The following is a 17,390-nucleotide window of genomic DNA, read 5'->3' as shown; positions in this document are numbered from 1 at the left end:
TTCACTGACAGTCAATGCATGTTCAAATTTTCAGTTAAAATTGACTGAACCAGATAGAAACTTCATATAGAAAAGTCAGTTCATCAGCCATCTCCCTAATTGTAACTCTATGGTTAAAGACCACTAAATTGCTAACTTTCACAATGTTTTTGTTGGTTTTTTATTATCTTTGAATTAGAAGGCTGCCCGGACCAGGGTTCACCTTCGACTGATTCACAGCCTTCTTTGAAACTGTTGAATCAGATAAAAACATTTAACTGGCTCAGACATTTATCCCCAAAAGTCACCAAAAGTTAATAAGTCTATAAAGCTGATTTCCTGGTTTTCAAACAAAATTTAACACAAACTCGTTCTGTTTTTTAATCCATTTTGCAAAATCAATAGTCCACTGAGAACCAAAAATATGTCTTCAATCATAGGATGCCACTCTACTGAACAAAGATGTCATGATGATCTTTTTAGGATGTTTCAGGGACAAAACAAACTTCCCATTCCACACCCACGATCAAACCTATCCCCTCCTATTGAGCAGTAATGGCACCTGTCTTAAAACTTTCCAATAACCTCTCGTATGGCAAAATCACTGTAATATTAAGATAACCTTATTTATCTTTTTTTGATTGGAAAAGCATTCATCGTCATGAGTTCATCTTACAAGATCAAACAGTAAACAAGAAATTTTAATTGATGCTGTTACAGCATTCTGAAGGATAGTTAAAGAATTGATTATAATATGAGCTAAGAAAGCGTGGATGCTAAACAATGACTATGCACATACACACTTGTTATTATATATCAATGAATTCTTGGTAAAGCATGCATTACTCTTTTTTCGCAATCAACCTACTCACCTAGCCTGGCTCCTGTTGACTTTTCGTTGTTTGAAAGATTAAAATTAACCTTAAAAGGTTACTATTTTCTAATAAGTGAAATTCCAGGAAGTGTTCCAGAAGTAGAGAAAATGCTGTGGGCAGTACATTAAAAATATTTGAGAGTACTTAAAAAGAGATAGCCAGAATAACCAAGTAAGTTATCAAATGAATTTTTTAAATAAAGTTCAATGTCTTTATTGTCAGCATTTAATACAATTATGAGTAACTCCTGACCTAGTCATGTTTACTTCAGATTATTTTTTTTTACATCTTTCTCAAAATTAACATTTTCTGAAACAGTGTATTATGCAGGGAGTTATTTACCCCATAGATGCTTGATCTATGTTAAAATAGGTACAATTAAGTGATTTATCTAAAAAAGTGATTTATCTTTGAATTTGTAAATAAATTAATATTTCTGGTTATAAATATGATAACTCAACGCATTTATAAAGATTTTACATTCTAGCTATCTTTGAATTTCACCTGTATGTGGGTTATTTTTTGACTTGTTTTTTAAAAAAATATACATATTTATATGTTGTGTAATTATTTTTAACAGTTTATTTTATTAATTCTGTTTTTTTTTTAATTCAGGACCCTTACGATGATTATTTGGAATTATTTGTACAATTTGGATATGTCTTCCTTTTTTCTTCTGTGTATCCAATGGCTGCATTTTGGGCAGTTGTTAATAACTTTGTTGAGATAAGATCTGATGCTTTTAAACTGTGTTGTCTTTATCAGCGTCCAATGGCAAGACGTGTCAAAGATACTGGAGCTTGGCAGGTAATAATTATGTCTCATAAAATAATAACATTAAAAAAAATTTTGCACTTTAAAAAACCCATACTAAAGATAAATTAATGCTTTCCCAATTCATCTATAAAATTTGACTTTTTGGAAAAGTGGAATGATCAATAAAAACAGCGATCAAAGCGTTACTAACTCTTAATTTTCAAAAAGTCAAAATTTAGAGAAGAATTAAAAAAACATTACATTTGTTATTTTCAATGAATGAACGTTCATTATCGATTTCAATATACAAGGTGCTACCCAAAAGTTCGGGGAATTTTACCATAAAAATAAAAAAGCTTACCATAACTTATAATTTCCACTGTCTCCTTCAAAGTAATCCCCTTGGGCATTTATACAGTGATCCCAGCGTTTTTCCCATGATTCCATGCATCCCTGGAAGTCTGCAGGTGTAAGTGTTCGAAGCACGTTCTGCGTTTCTTCCTGAATCTCCTCAATTGTGTTAAAACGACAGCCTTTCAATTGAAATTTTATTTTCGGAAAGAGAAAAAAGTCACACGGGGCAAGGTCAGGCAAATAGGGTGGGTGGGGAATCACTACCGTCTTTTTGGAAGCCAAGAAATTTCGAACAGCTAGCAATGTGTGCGCAGGTGCATTGTCATTGTGCAGAACCCAGCTGTTGTTTCCCCACAGTTCTGAGTGTTTGCACCTAATGCTTTCACTTAACCGCTTCAAAACTTCACAATAGAAGATCCCATTGACAGTTTGACCAAGAGGAACAAATTCCTTATGGATAATGCCTTTGATATCGAAAAAACAATCATCATAGACTTCACGTTGCTGCGAACTTGGCGTGCTTTTTTTGGCCGCAGTGAACTTGGCGACTTCCACTGCAACGACTGTTGCTTAGTTTCAGGGTCATACCCGTACACCTATGTCTCATCACCGGTTATGATGTTGGAGATGAAGTTAGGGTCATCTCTTGCTGAATTTTTCGATTCACTACAGACAGCTATGCGATTTTGTTTCTGGTCGCTGTTCAACAGTCTCGATACAAATTTTGCAGCAATGCGTCTCATGTTCAAATTGTCTGACAAGATGCGTTGCACGAACCCATATGACGTTTGTACGACTGCACAACCATCATGGATTGTTTGTCTACGATCTGCAACAATAGCCTCTCACACTTTCACGATGTTTTCCAGTGTTGCGCTTGTTGATGGTCTTCCTGAACACTCATCATCATCGACTGTTGTTCGTCCATCTTTGAATCGTTTGTACCACAAAAAAGTTTTACTTTTACTCATAGCATTGTCACCAAATGCTTCCACAAGTATGCGATGGGTTTCTGCACCAGTTTTTTTAAGCATGAAGCAAAATTTGATGCAGGTTCTTTGCTCTTTAAAATCTGCCATTTAGAACTTCGCCGAAGCAGTAAAACATGTTACACAACCACACGAAAGTTAACAATGCAGCCTCTCACCGTCACAGCTGTTGGAACACTAATTCACAAAGAGTAATGTTAGCCATATCTAGCGGAAGCAGGTCGTACCAGCAATGGTACAAAATTCAAATTCCCTGAACTTTTGGGTAGCAACTCATGTATATATATATATATATATATATATATATATGCATGAACACATTTTGTCTAGGATTTTGATTTCAGATTCAGATTAAGCATCGTTAGAGGATTACAAAATACATGAATGGTCAACACGATCAGTTGTCAGGTTCCACTCTATCAAGAATTATGGTTTTTAAGTGGCACAAAGCTTTCAAAGAGGGCCGAGAAAATGTTGAATACGACCCTTGTTCTGGAAGACCAACAATGATTATGTTTTTACGACAGCCATGGCATTGTGCACAAAGAATTTGTACCTCCAGGACAAACAGTTAATATTGCCGTTTACAACAATGTCTCAGAAAGACTTCGAAAATGAGTCCAGTGAATCTGAGCAAACATTGCACATGATTGGGTGCTCCACCATGATAACACGCCAGCTCACACTTCTCTTTTAATTAAAGAATTTCTGATGAAGAAAACATTCCCTTACTTCCACAGCCTCCCTACAGCCTAGATCTAGTTCCATGCAACTTTTACTTTTTTCCTGCATTGAAATTGAAGTTGAAGGATCATCATTTTGGGACGATGGGAACATAAAAAAAAACTGTAACCTATGAGCTACACCCACTTAAGGAAAATAACTTCTGGGACTGCTATGAACAGTGGAAGAAACATTAGAACCGCTGTGTAACTTTCCAAAGGTCATAGTCAAATGGGATAACTTGTAATTTCAGGTAACAACAGTAGATAATTAAATAAAAAATCACTACACTTACTTTTGGGACAAACCTCATATGAGTACTAATTTGATCAGCCACCAAATATTGCTCATGTGACCAATCATACAGTAATATTCTGATATACTATACATACATATAAAATCTGTAAATAGTAATACTCTAATATATTATACTAATTTGTAATCTGAGTTAAGTAGATTCTGAGGTGGACAGATAAGAATGGATGAGTTGAAGTAGACAGTGACTTTGTAAGAAATGAATTAATAATTGAGAGAACAGTAATAATAATAATAAGAAGAAGAAGAAGAAGAAGAAGAATGTTCATTCAGGAAAGTCTTATTAGATTTTTCATTGATAATTGTTTTTCCATTTTTGAAAATTTTATTTCTGTTTACATTTTTTTTATTAAAAATAATAATAGACTAACAAAAATGTTCTCAATATAAAAAAAACATTTGTAAGAAATACAAATGTTAGAAAGCTGTTGTACCTTTATAAAAATTATAATTAAAATTTTGAAGAACTCTTAAGAAACTGCTGATGAGTGTTAGCTAAGTCTCTCTGTGGAATTTGGAAAGATATTTTTATTTGATTTATTTTTTTACTTTAAAAAAACCAAAAACTATAACCAAAAATGTATAATTAAAAACTGTAATACTAAAGAAAAAATATCTTTGTAGATATTCTAATTCTTTGTTTAAAAATCTTCCACTCATGTTATTTAGAAAAAACTTATGGCAGGACTACCAAGAAACTTCCTCTACAAAATAAGAAAATCTTCAGAATTGATCCCTTTGGTGAAGAGAAGATATTTTCATGAACATACATGAAAAATTCTCCTCATCTCCTTTAATTAAGTTCAGTTAAAAATAATAAAGTTTAAGAATATTTTCTTTTATTTTCACTGTTTTTTTTAAATTAATTCTTAAATACAGAATAATTTTTTTTAGTTACTTGTTAGTTGTAATTACCTGATTTATTTTTCATTTATAAAATAAACAAACTAGGGAGCACAGTAAAGGAACAATCTTATATTAGCCATGAGAGTGGACAAATAAATCTACATAATTCTTATTTAAACTTTTGTCACTCAGGAAAGAATAAGTTTTCAATCAGTGATGAAATTTTTCTAACCTGTTTACTAGTTCATCAAATTACCCTAAACAAGTCAACAAATTATGTGACTTTGTATAATAGTAAACATATATTACATAAGCTTAATCTTTATCTATCTGTAATTCAAAGGGGGAAATGCCTGCTGTTAGGGACACCTCATCAATCCAATCCATACCTAGACTGCTGTTCCATTACAGTATGTGCCTCTTTCTTCCTTCATGTATCATTTTTCCTTTAATGTAGGGTCACATAGGTGTGTCAAACCATAACCTTGGACTCCACACAGTTGAACTGCCATAAGGTATGGGCAGCCTTGCCTTATGGTAACTGAAAAAATAGAATCAAATCAGCAAGTTGATACTTCTTGACTAATTATGACCAGTAACTCACTGTAATTACTTGTATATCTGAAAAAGAATTAATACTATACAATCAATTCTAAATATGAACTGTAAATATCAGGTGTGTAAATGTGAAACCAGAATTTGCCCATAAATGGCCCTAGCTGTCAGTGTGGTTACCATCAAACCACATCATTGGCGCCATTTTCTTTCTTTGACAACTGACAAAGATTTTCAACTCAAAACAATATAAGTTTCACATTACAGCATATTTTTAATTAGTGTTGATCATGTTGAGTTTTGTATGTGCAAACTACAATTTGCAGACAGCATTGATTTTCTGTTACAATTTAAAGAAAACTGCTGCAGAATTGCATTGAATGCTTGTCAAAGCTTTTGGTGAGCATGCTCTTGGTAAAACACAGTGCTTTAACTGGTTTAAAAAAAAAATTCAAAACTGGTGATTTTGATGTGAGAAACCACTTGCGAAATGCTGTCTGCCAGGTACAAAAGAAAGTCATTTCTCCATCAAATTGTGACAGGTGATGAAAAGTGGGTATATTTTGAAAATCCCAAGTGTAAAAGATCATGGGTAACTCCAGGCAAACCATCAACATCGATTTCAAGGCCAAATTGCTATGGAAAGAAGACAATGTTCTGTGGTTGGTGGGATCAGAAGGGTGGGATCAGAAGGGATCTATTATGAGCTGCTAAAACCTGGAAACTGTTAATACTAAACGCTACCAACAACAAATGATCGATTTGAATCAAGCATTGCATGAAAAATGGCCAGAATATCAGAAAAGGCAACACAAAGTGATTTTGCTTCATGATAATGCACCATCACACACAGCAAAACCGGTCAAGGAAACGATTGAGGCGTTCAGTTGGGAAATACTTTCACATGTGGCTTACTCATCAGATTTGGCTCCGCCCGACTATTTATTTGCATCGATGGAACGCACTTGCTGAGAAGCGCTTCAGTTCTTATGAAAATGTACGAAAAGGGCTCAATGACTGTTTTGCCTCAAAAGTGCAACAGTTTTTTTGGCGTGGCATTCATAAATTGTCAGAGAGATGTGAAAAATTTATAGCTAGGGATGGACAGTATTTCAAATAAAATATTTTTTTATCATTTTTATACAATAACATGTATTTTCTATACAAATATTCCAGTTTCATATTTATACACCTGGTAATCTTACCACTTGAAGTGTCTGAATAAAGAATTGATTTATGAAATCACACCAAATGTTTTTATAATATAACTTCATATATTTCAATTTTATTATATTATGAACATGTTAATACTCCATTGTTTTAATAATTACTTGTATAACATATTATAATATTATTATTTTTGATGACCCATTTCTTATTTTGTAGAGGAAGTTCTGTGGTGATCCAATGTAAGTTTTTTCTAGATAGTTTGTGTGAAAGATTTAAAAAAAAAATTAAAATGTCTACAAAAATATTAAAGATATTTATTAATCTTTTCCTTAATATTAAATTACAGTTTTAGGTTTTTTAAAGAAAAAAAAGAGAGAAAATAAAATATCTTCCCACATTTCACAGAAAGGCTTTGCTGATGCTCAGCAGCAGTTTCTTAACTGTGTTTTTTTTAAAATGGCCTTTTTTTATACTGGCATCATTTTTGTCTATTCGTTTTTTTAATAAAAATAATGATAAAAAATGTTTAAACTGTCACTGTTATCATTTTTATTAAATTTAAATGTTTTTTAAATTAAAATAAGGGTTTGAATTAGATATATCCATGGTATATATTTTTTTTACCCTCTCAAAAAATATGCATTTATTTTTTTATTTAAAAATCACAGCAACTGTTGTGGTACACAGTACCTTTATCAGGTAAAAGAAACAGAATACTAAAGCTAAAAGTGCATAGAATTAAAAAGGTAAATACAAAAACCAAAAGGGATAAAATGCACAGAGATGAAGAGCAACTATACACTGTGTACACATGTATCAGTAATATATAAATTTAACTAGTAGAGTAAATACTATTGGTCAATTCAAAAAAGGGGCAGTAAGATAGAACAAAAAGATAAGCCAATCTTACATGCATAAGTTCAACAATAGCGAACTGTTAAATTGATTATTTAAAAGTAGATAGAATTTCTAAGTTTATTAATTTCCAATGACTCTAAAAGGTTTGGTTTCAAGTTTTTGCTATTAAAATGAAGTACTTTGATGTTAGCATTAAAAACATTATTTTCAGCAATTGCATGACAGACATAATTAAAAACCTTCTTGTTTTTGGAAAAACAAGAATTTGTGGTCCCTTACATGTTTTTCAAAAGATCTACCAGTCTGTCGAATATAAACTTTATCACAAGAATCACATTAAAGTTTGTAACCCCCGATGTTTTAAGTTTATCAGTTTTATTTTTTATTATTCTTAATACATTTACTAGAGAATTATCAGATTTGAAAGCAGTATCAACATTTCTGTTTCTAAAATATTTTCTAATAATATTTTCTCTATGGATTTCTAAATAAGTGAGCATTTGGAATTTATTTTGATGAAATGACTTTTGATGATTGAAAAATTTGCTAATTGCACTTTTGTATTATTTATTCCGAAGCAGTTGATCAGTTGGACTCAGTTTGAAATCATTATTCAAAATGGTTTCACCACCACGTGTCTTATAATATTAACCTCTTTCTCAAAATTATCATCTGACATCATAACATTTAATAATTTACAGATATAACTATTAAAAGCTGCCAATTTATGTACAAATGAATGTAGTGATGTACTATGAATGACAGCATCAGTATGTGAGGGTTTGTGATGTATGCTATTTGATGTGTTCTTATATATGTTTACAATTTATGTCAATTTGTTATTGATATTAGTGATATTCAAATCAAAAAAGACAATAAAACTATTTTGTTCAATCCTCAAAGTTAAAGCTACATTTTTGTGTAATGTGTTAATGAAAATCAATAATATTCCTAATTGTCTCAAGCTACTCAAAAAACACCCAAAAATATTGTCTATGCATCTATACCAGAATTTGAAATGTTTAAAGAAATGATGAGCACAAATTTTGTTTTCTAAATCATTCATAAATTTTTCTGTGTTCTCGGGCAGCAGGCGGGTCGAGAAGGTGACATTCGTTACAGGGGGCATATCCATCGCACCCGCCTCTGCTGTTAAGTACCTGCTGGGGGTCTGGCTCAACAAGAGGCTGACTTTCCAGGTACTCATATTGGAGATGGTGGAGAAGGCAGATAGGTTGGTTCTGGCAGTGAGCCAGCTCATGATGAACATCATGAGCTGGCCAGTCCAAAAAAAGGCTGCTCGCTTCTGTGGTTGATTCCTTTTCTGAGGTTTTTTCTTGTATGCTGAGCCAGCTTGGGTGAAGGGGCTTCAAGTATCCAAATGGAGGGGCATGCTAGAGAGAGTGAGGAGGAGACTGGCCATTCGCATCATCTCTGCTTATCAAACAGTGTCATATATGGCAGCATTCATTCTGGAGAATTCCATCCCTGGATCTGGTGGCTGCAGAGAGAAGTGACAGGTACCGGGGCCTGGATAGGAGCAAAGCTAGGCAGGAAATATTGACGTGTTGGCAGAGCAGGTGGGATGCCATCTGTAAAGGCCACTGGACCAAGCGACTAATACCGGATGTGGGTGGCTGGGTGGATATTGGGGGGGGGGGGAGAACTTGACTACTTCCTCACCCAGTTCATCACCGGTCACGGTTTTTTTAACTCCTATCTGTTTCACAGGGGGTAGAGGACAATGCATGAGTGTTTCTGCTGTGAAGAGAAAGTGGAGTCGGTAGAACACATAGTGTTTAAATGCCCCAGGTGGGAGTCAAGTAGGAGGAGCCTGGTCTTGGAGGTTGGCCTGATTACACCAGATAATGTGATTAATTTAATGATGAGCGGTGAATGGTTGTAGGTGCATATCTCAGAATTTATTAGGAAGATCATGAAAGAAAAACGTAAGAAAGAAGATTGTTTTGTGTAATGGTTGTAACCTCGTCATTGTATGGTGTGAGTTGTGGCTGTGTGGCATGTGTGTGGTTGGATTGTTGGTCCAGGTTGCTTTTTGCCTGTCCCCATTGCCCCCCCCCCCCCATGTTGGGGCCTCCAGTTGTGTCTGCACAAGGTGTGTTGCACAGCACATTATGCAGCATGGTGCCATGTGCAATAACACTGTACAGGTATGCGATGCTTATGGGGTGGGGCTGGGCAGCAAGTGTTAGATGCACTCTTCAGGTGAGTTGATATGTTAGTTTTTTGTTGGGAGTGTTATTTTGTGAGAGAGTTCTGTCATGTCCAGGTGCATGCACTCCCTGATGTTATTCCCAAAGGTAATTCCAGGGAGCGTTGTCGTGGGGGAGGGTGGTTTAGTTGGTAGGAATACGACACGGATCTCCAGATTTGTTATGCAAGATTCTACCTCCTCCTACATAAATGGCTATATCACTCAGCTACAGTGGTGGGAAGGGAAAAAAAAGAAAAATCTCTCCTTCGGTTTGTAAATGTTATCATTAAACTTGAAATAATTTGATTAAAACAAACATTCAGTGCCTCAACTATTTCAATTCTTGTAACTTCCTTAGTTTTCTGGGTAATCAGTAATTTGTTAATGTTTGTAGTGGAATACTCTTGTAATTGAATACTAGGAAATAGATTTTTTGCATTAAAAGAAAGCAGAATAGAATTAACAAACACAAGAAATTTTAATACAATTACAAGCATAGTTTAGTTTTTAATACTAAATTTTGGTTGAAATTTACAATGAGATTGGATAATATTAATCATCCTCCTAGACAGTTTAATAGCAGGAGCATTAACATATGAAACTACTGGTCTAACAGGATGAGTTTCTTATGTATTTTAATAAGAGAGTATAATTTACTCTCTTATGAATCTGTTATGGATTCATTACTCATAAAACCATTACATAAACATTATTTTTTTGTTTGTTCGTTAGTTTTAAACATAAAACCATTACTTTCCCTAAAAATATAACACTTCTTAATAACTCTCTTAACTTCTGTTTGAAATTTATCTGTAGGATCTGCCTTAGTAAAATCAAATTTGTTAGGATATAATAATTCAAGAGTTTTTGAGGTACGAGAAGTGGATCAAAAAGGAAGTTACACCCTTGCCATGCCCTTGAACTGAAAGGGATATATTAATGTCTTGTGATAGCAGCACTGGTTGTGTTGTTGTCTACACGCTCCCCCAGCAGTAATTCTGTATGCGATTCGGTACATGTGTAGCATCGTTGTCAATATGGCATGTCCTGTAGAGGTTTTTTCGAGCATAGAAGTGCGTTCAGTAATCCGATTTTTGTGGGAAAAAAATTACAGTTGTTGTGAAATTCATCACCAAATTGTTGAGGTATATGGTGAGAATGCAGTGTCACACCTGATGATCACAAAATGATGCCAAACATTCAGAAACAGAAGAACAAGTGTGAATGACGAACTGCTTGCTGGGCATCCTTCAACTGCAAACACAATGGGTAACACGGAACGCATGAATGAAATGATCTTGAGTAACCAGCTCATTAAAATGAGAGAGATTGCAAGTGAACTTAATATTAGTTATGGTAATGTATTTGCAATTATTCACAATCAGCTTTTTTTACCGTAAGATGTGTGCACAACAGGTGCCACGTCTGTTGACCAATAACCACATACATCAACATTTTGCATCTGCTATTTCTTTTCTTCAACATTATTCCAGGACTGGTCCACAGTTTTTGAGACAAATCATCATAGGGGATGAGAGCTGGGTGCTTCATTACACTTCTGAGACCAAACGAGTATCACATGAATGGAGACATAAAAATTCACGCCAAAAAAAGTGAAAACATCCTCAAATGTTTGAAACGTTATGCTGATAGTCTTTTTTGAATCTGAAGAAGTTGTTTACAGTGAATTTATGCTCCAAGGAGCAACAATCAATGCCAAATGTTACTGTGAGGCTTTAAAAAGATTGCGTAAAGCCATTAGAGATCAATGATCTGGAAGATTGAGCGATGGGGTTGTTTTTCTTCACGACAATGCTGCTCCTCATTCAGCCTCATTTAACAAAGGAGTTACTGCAAAAATTGAAGTGGTAAGTGTAGTCTCATCCACCTAACAGCTCTTTCCTAGCACCCTGCAATGACCACTTGTTTGGTTCTCTCAAACGTGGGAGGGTTTCGCTAATGATGATGAACTTAAGAAAGCGGTCCTTAAATGTTTGAAGGAAATTGGACAAAATTTTTATGAGAATGGAATTTAAAAACTTGTCATACGGAATGAAAAATGTTTACAAAAACTTGGTGATTATGTCAAAAAATAAGTAGTTTTTGTTCATTAAAAAAAAATTGTTCCATAAATATGTGTTTGTTTCATAGAGGGGGTATAACTTACTTTCTGATTGTCCCTCGAATAATTACTTTTTTCCAAAGCAATTTAATTTTCTCTTTATGTGCTTGTCTAAAAACTATATCACTCTGTAACACCTTATTTTTTATAGACTTAATTAAAACTAGGTTTCTAACATTATAATTACCATTCTCATGATTTTTACTTTTTGTAGCCAAAGTAGAATTTATTTCTTGAAACAAAATATCCTTTTTAAAATTAACCTTATTTTCAGAAAATAAGGTTAACAAATAAAAATAAGGAATATAAGGTTAATAACAAATAACATATTTGTTTATTTTCTTTTGTTATGATGGATCATCAACTATAGTTTCATCCATTGATTATACAGATTTTTACAACTTGTTTAAAACAGCCCTTTTTAATATTCAGTAATCAAGGTTTAAAAAATATCATGTAATTTATAATAAGATGTATGAAATTACAAAACTTACATAAAATACCAATAAAGAGTATTTTTTATCTTTTGTTTTTTATTCAGTAGTTTTAATTGTAAATCGATTGATGATTGAAATTCTAAATTAATTTGTAATTATGTGTGGACTCTAAAATTGCATTCTAGAAGCCCAGATAAGCAGCATTTACAAAGGGTAAATTTTGTAAAATTAGATCAAAAGTTTTACATTTTTAGTTATGAAATCCATCATTTTGAACCATCTGTGGGGAAGTTTGGAAAATGTTTTCCTGGTCTTTCTTTTTGAATTTGATATTCATAGATGATTGCTCAGTATTTACTTTTTTAATACATTTACTTTTTAAAATTTTTTTTGAAGAGTGATATGGATTGCAAAATGTAATGTTTTTATTATTTTTTTATTTTAGAGGGCATTTCAAGCATTGTGTGCAATGTCTGTGATCACAAACTGTGGGCTCTTAAGTTTACAACCTTCATTACGTAGTTTAGCACCAGATATGAGCCCCACTGAATGGTTTTTCATGTTTATTGGATTGGAACATATACTGTTAGGTTTGCGGCAGATACTTCATTACGCTATTCCAGATAAACCAGACTGGGTCAGAATACAGCTTGCTCGTATAAATTATCAATCTAAACAAGCTCTTAAATATAAGGTAAGTTTTATAGATTTTTTTTTTAATGTGGGTTGAAGTAAATTATATCAGTATTACAGTATTATTATCACAAGCTAACATTCTAGATGCCCAGAGTACGCACATCTGCAAAGTGCATTACAGAATATTTGCTATACGACAGAACAGATTATTACAGGCAATTACAAGTTAACATGTGTTTAGACAGCTTCTAATCTGGACTGTACCCGCTCTAGTCACTGTCTCACTGTCATTTCCTTTTTAGCCGAGTTAGTGAAAAGAAGAATTGATATTTTCATGGTCAAAAACTGAATACTGGCAATTTTACATGTAGATTAAGTGTTGATCAGTGTTTTGAGGAAAGACTCCTGTGCTTGGAAAGGATTGTCCTCATTGTACAACAATATTTAGGTGGAATCCAAAGAGTTTGAAAGAGGAAATTTTGCCTTTAAGGATTCTCCAAGGTCAAATCAACTATCTTAGTCTAACTGATGAAAACATTGTTGCAGTACAAAAAATGCTTGAGACAGTCAGGTGTGTGACCTACCACCGAATAGAGGTATCCTTTGTCATTAATGCACCACCAGTTTGTGCTGTGCTATTCTGCATGATCACGTTCACGTTACAGAGCTTTGTAGTCTTTGAGCGCCACATAACTTGATTGATGATCAGATGGCACATTATGTTTCATGGTGAAATGCTGAAAAAGTTTGAAAATGGAAAATTTCCCTTTGTAAGCAATATTTCAACAGATGATGAAACTTGGCTGTACAACTATGACACTCCAACCAGGGTTCAGAATGAACTGAGGCTGTTCAAAGATGAGGAAATCCCTGTGACTGTTTGAAAATCCAGATCAGTGAATAAGAGAACAGCAGCTGTATTTTTTAGTGTGGGAGGAGTATTGAGTTGTGTTGGAAACTCAGAAGACAGTTACAGGGAAGTCGTATACTGAGCAATGCTTGTCTAAAGTTGTCAAAACTCTCCAGAAGCTGCACCCAAACCCAAGCATGGACACATGATTTCTTCACCACGATTATGCTCTTGTGCACTGCTCCAAAGTTTGCTCTGAGTATTTGGCCAGTATGGAGTAAAACTGTTAGAGCACCCTCCCTGCAGACCTGATCTCACTCCGTATGGCTTTACACTGTTCCCCCAGATGAAGAACAGACTGAAAGGGAGGCATTTTAAAAGCGATGATGACCTTCTAAGGGCTTGGGATGATGAGTGTGCCCAGATCTCTGACAAAACATGTTAGGGTTTCTTAAATTTGACATTGGATTAGATTCAAAAGATGGAGAAATGTATAATATGTGGCGGAAATTATTTTGAAAAATTGTAATAAAGTTATTTTGCAAAACTTTCCTAGTGCCATTTGTATTAATCATATTCCCAACTGTTAAAGAAAGCAATCATTCTCTGAATGATACTCCATGTTCTTCAGTATGAGGCAACATTTTAAAATATGAGTACTATCATAAAATTTGTCAGATAGCAAATTGTTTAAATTTGAATTGTTAAAAGTGAAGGAACCATATTATCATAGTTTAGTTCATAAATTAGCTGAATCCTCCTGAAAATTTAGGGCTTTATAATATTTCCAGAATTTATAATTAACATCAGATTACGTTCATCAAGCTTATTTTAAATCTGACCAGATCGCATTTGGTAAATTTGGTATAACTGCATCAAATTTATACCAAATCTTGGATTTTGGAGTTTCTATCAGTGAAATTCAGATAAAAATTCAAATTTTAACTCCTGTTTTTAAATCAGGAAAAAGAGTTGATATATTTTTTTATTTATTTTTACATCATGTGAAAAATATAATGAAATGTGAAAGCAGATGATATAATATAGTCTGTAAGGTTATAAAGTTTCATATTCTTTAAACATCTGAACAAAACATGGTACAGCATAATATTGACACTGCATTGAAGAGAAGCTCACATAGTAGAGTTGTGAAGTTGCTTGAGATATGTGTACAGCTAATTAGTGACAATGATACATCATGCTGCTTAGCTGAGATGTAGACAGTTAAGAAGGTTCACTGTGTTTTTGACTTGTTAAATTTGAATTGTTGACTATTATTTAACATGAATATTGTCATAATAGAGTCATTGCATGAAAGTAGAATTTCCCATTGAGATCTAAAGTTAATGAAATTGTCAAATTAAAATCATTATAACTGGCAATTTTAGAGATGAATTAGTTGAAACTATATGAGAGCTATATAAGAAATCCAAAGAAATCACTGTGGATTGTGCTATAAACTTAACTTTAAAAAAATAAACCACTGTTCATAAATTTCTGAAAAAATTTCTTGTTTTATAAATTACAAATTTCAGTTACACATACTCAGCTAGATGATAACTCCAAAAGATGTACTTTTGTTGTGGACATGTTCAGTAAAATCGATGGTGACTAACAATTGTTAAACAAATTTCTGTTCATTGATGAGATTATATTTCAAACATCTGGACATGTTCATAGACTAACTAAGACAAGACCTAATAAGTAACAACATGCCATATTTCCTATAACTGAAAATTATTATTTTTATTATAATGATGTTTCATCATCTTAAGTGAATACGTGGTGTTCACTCATTCATAATAGACTAATATGCAGATTTTTTTTTTTGAACCTACTTTAATATCATATTACTCTCTGCAAGTGTTTTAATTACAAGAACCATATAGCACCCAAAATTATAGGTAAAAAGTCATATTATATTAGCTGAATATATTATACACTGGCTGAAATTCATAAACAGTTGATTTTTATTACATTTAATGTGATGAATGAAAAGAAGTGTAGAAAAATGGAATAAAATATTTTGAACATAAGAATGAACATGCAAGTTTGTTCTGAGTGACTTTTAACTATCTTGGACAGAAAACGTTTGATAGTGATGAAAGAAATTGTCACCATTTTAGATTTTTCATTGATTTTTCTGGATATTTCTAGAAGACAGTTTTTTTATAAGATTATCCACCAAGATTTATAATACAAGATTTCTATGTTTTGAGTGCTATACATGTTAACCAAAGGCTGCAAACAAATGGGAATTTTTTCCATATTAAAATGTTTTTAGTAAAAGTTGTTGAATTTTGAATTTCTCAATTTGATTGTTACTAGAAATGAAATGTGTATTATACAGCATTCTTGAGATGAAGTGCCAGTTACTTGAATGGCAGGACTATGATAAAACAACAAAAATATAAGCAAATTTCTTCTACTCATAAGTTATAGTTGCAGTGTTTTTGGAGATCAGTTGAATACTCTATTGATCTGTTACATATCTCATGAAATAATGCTTATTGTACAAATCTGCTGTTATATACTCCAGAAGTTGCACTGCACTGCCTAAAATCAGCATTGGGCTGGCTGACAAAAGGGATTATATTGTCAGATATAACCAGCATCATATACACTCTGCAACTACGACACACCATTTGCTGGGAAATTCAAATGGGACATTTTCAGATGTTGAGTGATTTGCAAGTGATGAATTAAGAAGCTTTCAATTAATAATTGAATGAACTGACTGCAGAAGTGTATAGATTATTTTGAAGCTCACTATGTTAAATTGGGTTTCATGTTGATAGCTATTATGTAGAAAAGTAGACTAAGATGTGTACTTTTGTTAAAAAGAGTTATTTTTAAAAATTGTTAAAATCAAACAATTTTTACTTTCAAAATATATTTTAACACTGATTTTTTTTTTTTTTTTTATTTTCAGTATAATTTTACAAATTCTCTATTAGTAAATTAAATGTTTTATTTTATACACTTTCAGTAAACTTATGTTGTTATGCATTAATTACTTATTACAGAGACAGTTACGAAGTGGATCTACTTTGCTCGCACCTCCACCTGTAAGCTACCAGTAACACACATATAGTAATCTCGTTTTATTTTTAATTTTATTACTTACATATAATGTTTACTTAAGAATCTTTGTCATCTTCTGGTCATTAAATTAATTTTATTTATCGTTTGTTTTTAAATATTCTATTATCTTAGTTTAGCTCAATACTTATGAAAATGAAATTACGATGTGTATATTTAACTTATAAATATATTTATTTTTTTTATTTATATAATTCATTTACCTTAAACTATGTTTTGTTTTATATATAACCATATTTAACTATATTATTTTTGCTACATAGAGTTGTTAGAAATAATATTAAACTAATAATAATAGTAAAATATATATATATTAATTTAAGAATACTACTTCGAGTTGTCGTGTTTTTTTTATTGGGTTTGTATCAAAAGAGTGTTGTTTATTGTTTTTATAAAAACAGGTTTAATGTGTAATATCCACTCTTTATGAATAGACTTTTATCAGAATTAATATATTGTGATACTTCAGTTTTATACATACGTGATGCGGTGTATGAAACCATGCCATAAGTTGGCAAGTGTTATTTTGCAGTAGAGCAAAAATTAATAAGCAATGTCAAAAAAAACAATTTTTAGGTTTAAATGTATCTATTGAATGAATTCAATAA

The 17,390-nt window shown here is 32.6% G+C and overlaps 1 protein-coding gene across 1 annotated transcript in view; it reads left to right on the top strand.

Moving 5' to 3' along the window:
• Window positions 1-16,866, top strand: part of Axs (Abnormal X segregation) — an 89,731-nt gene extending 72,865 nt beyond the window's left edge. The window contains exons 11-13 of the mRNA XM_075356033.1: window positions 1,470-1,661; window positions 12,640-12,888; window positions 16,707-16,866. Coding sequence (XP_075212148.1) covers window positions 1,470-1,661; window positions 12,640-12,888; window positions 16,707-16,763 — 498 coding nt within the window. The 3' untranslated portion in view covers window positions 16,764-16,866. The remainder of the gene's footprint in view (window positions 1-1,469; window positions 1,662-12,639; window positions 12,889-16,706) is intronic.
• The last annotated feature ends 524 nt before the right edge of the window (window positions 16,867-17,390 follow it).

Source organism: Lycorma delicatula, chromosome 2 (assembly GCF_047948215.1).
Source record: "Lycorma delicatula isolate Av1 chromosome 2, ASM4794821v1, whole genome shotgun sequence".
Classification (NCBI taxonomy): Eukaryota; Metazoa; Arthropoda; class Insecta; order Hemiptera; family Fulgoridae; genus Lycorma; species Lycorma delicatula.
Note: the sequence above shows the minus strand (reverse complement) of the source record. Positions and strands in the feature narration are given on the sequence as shown.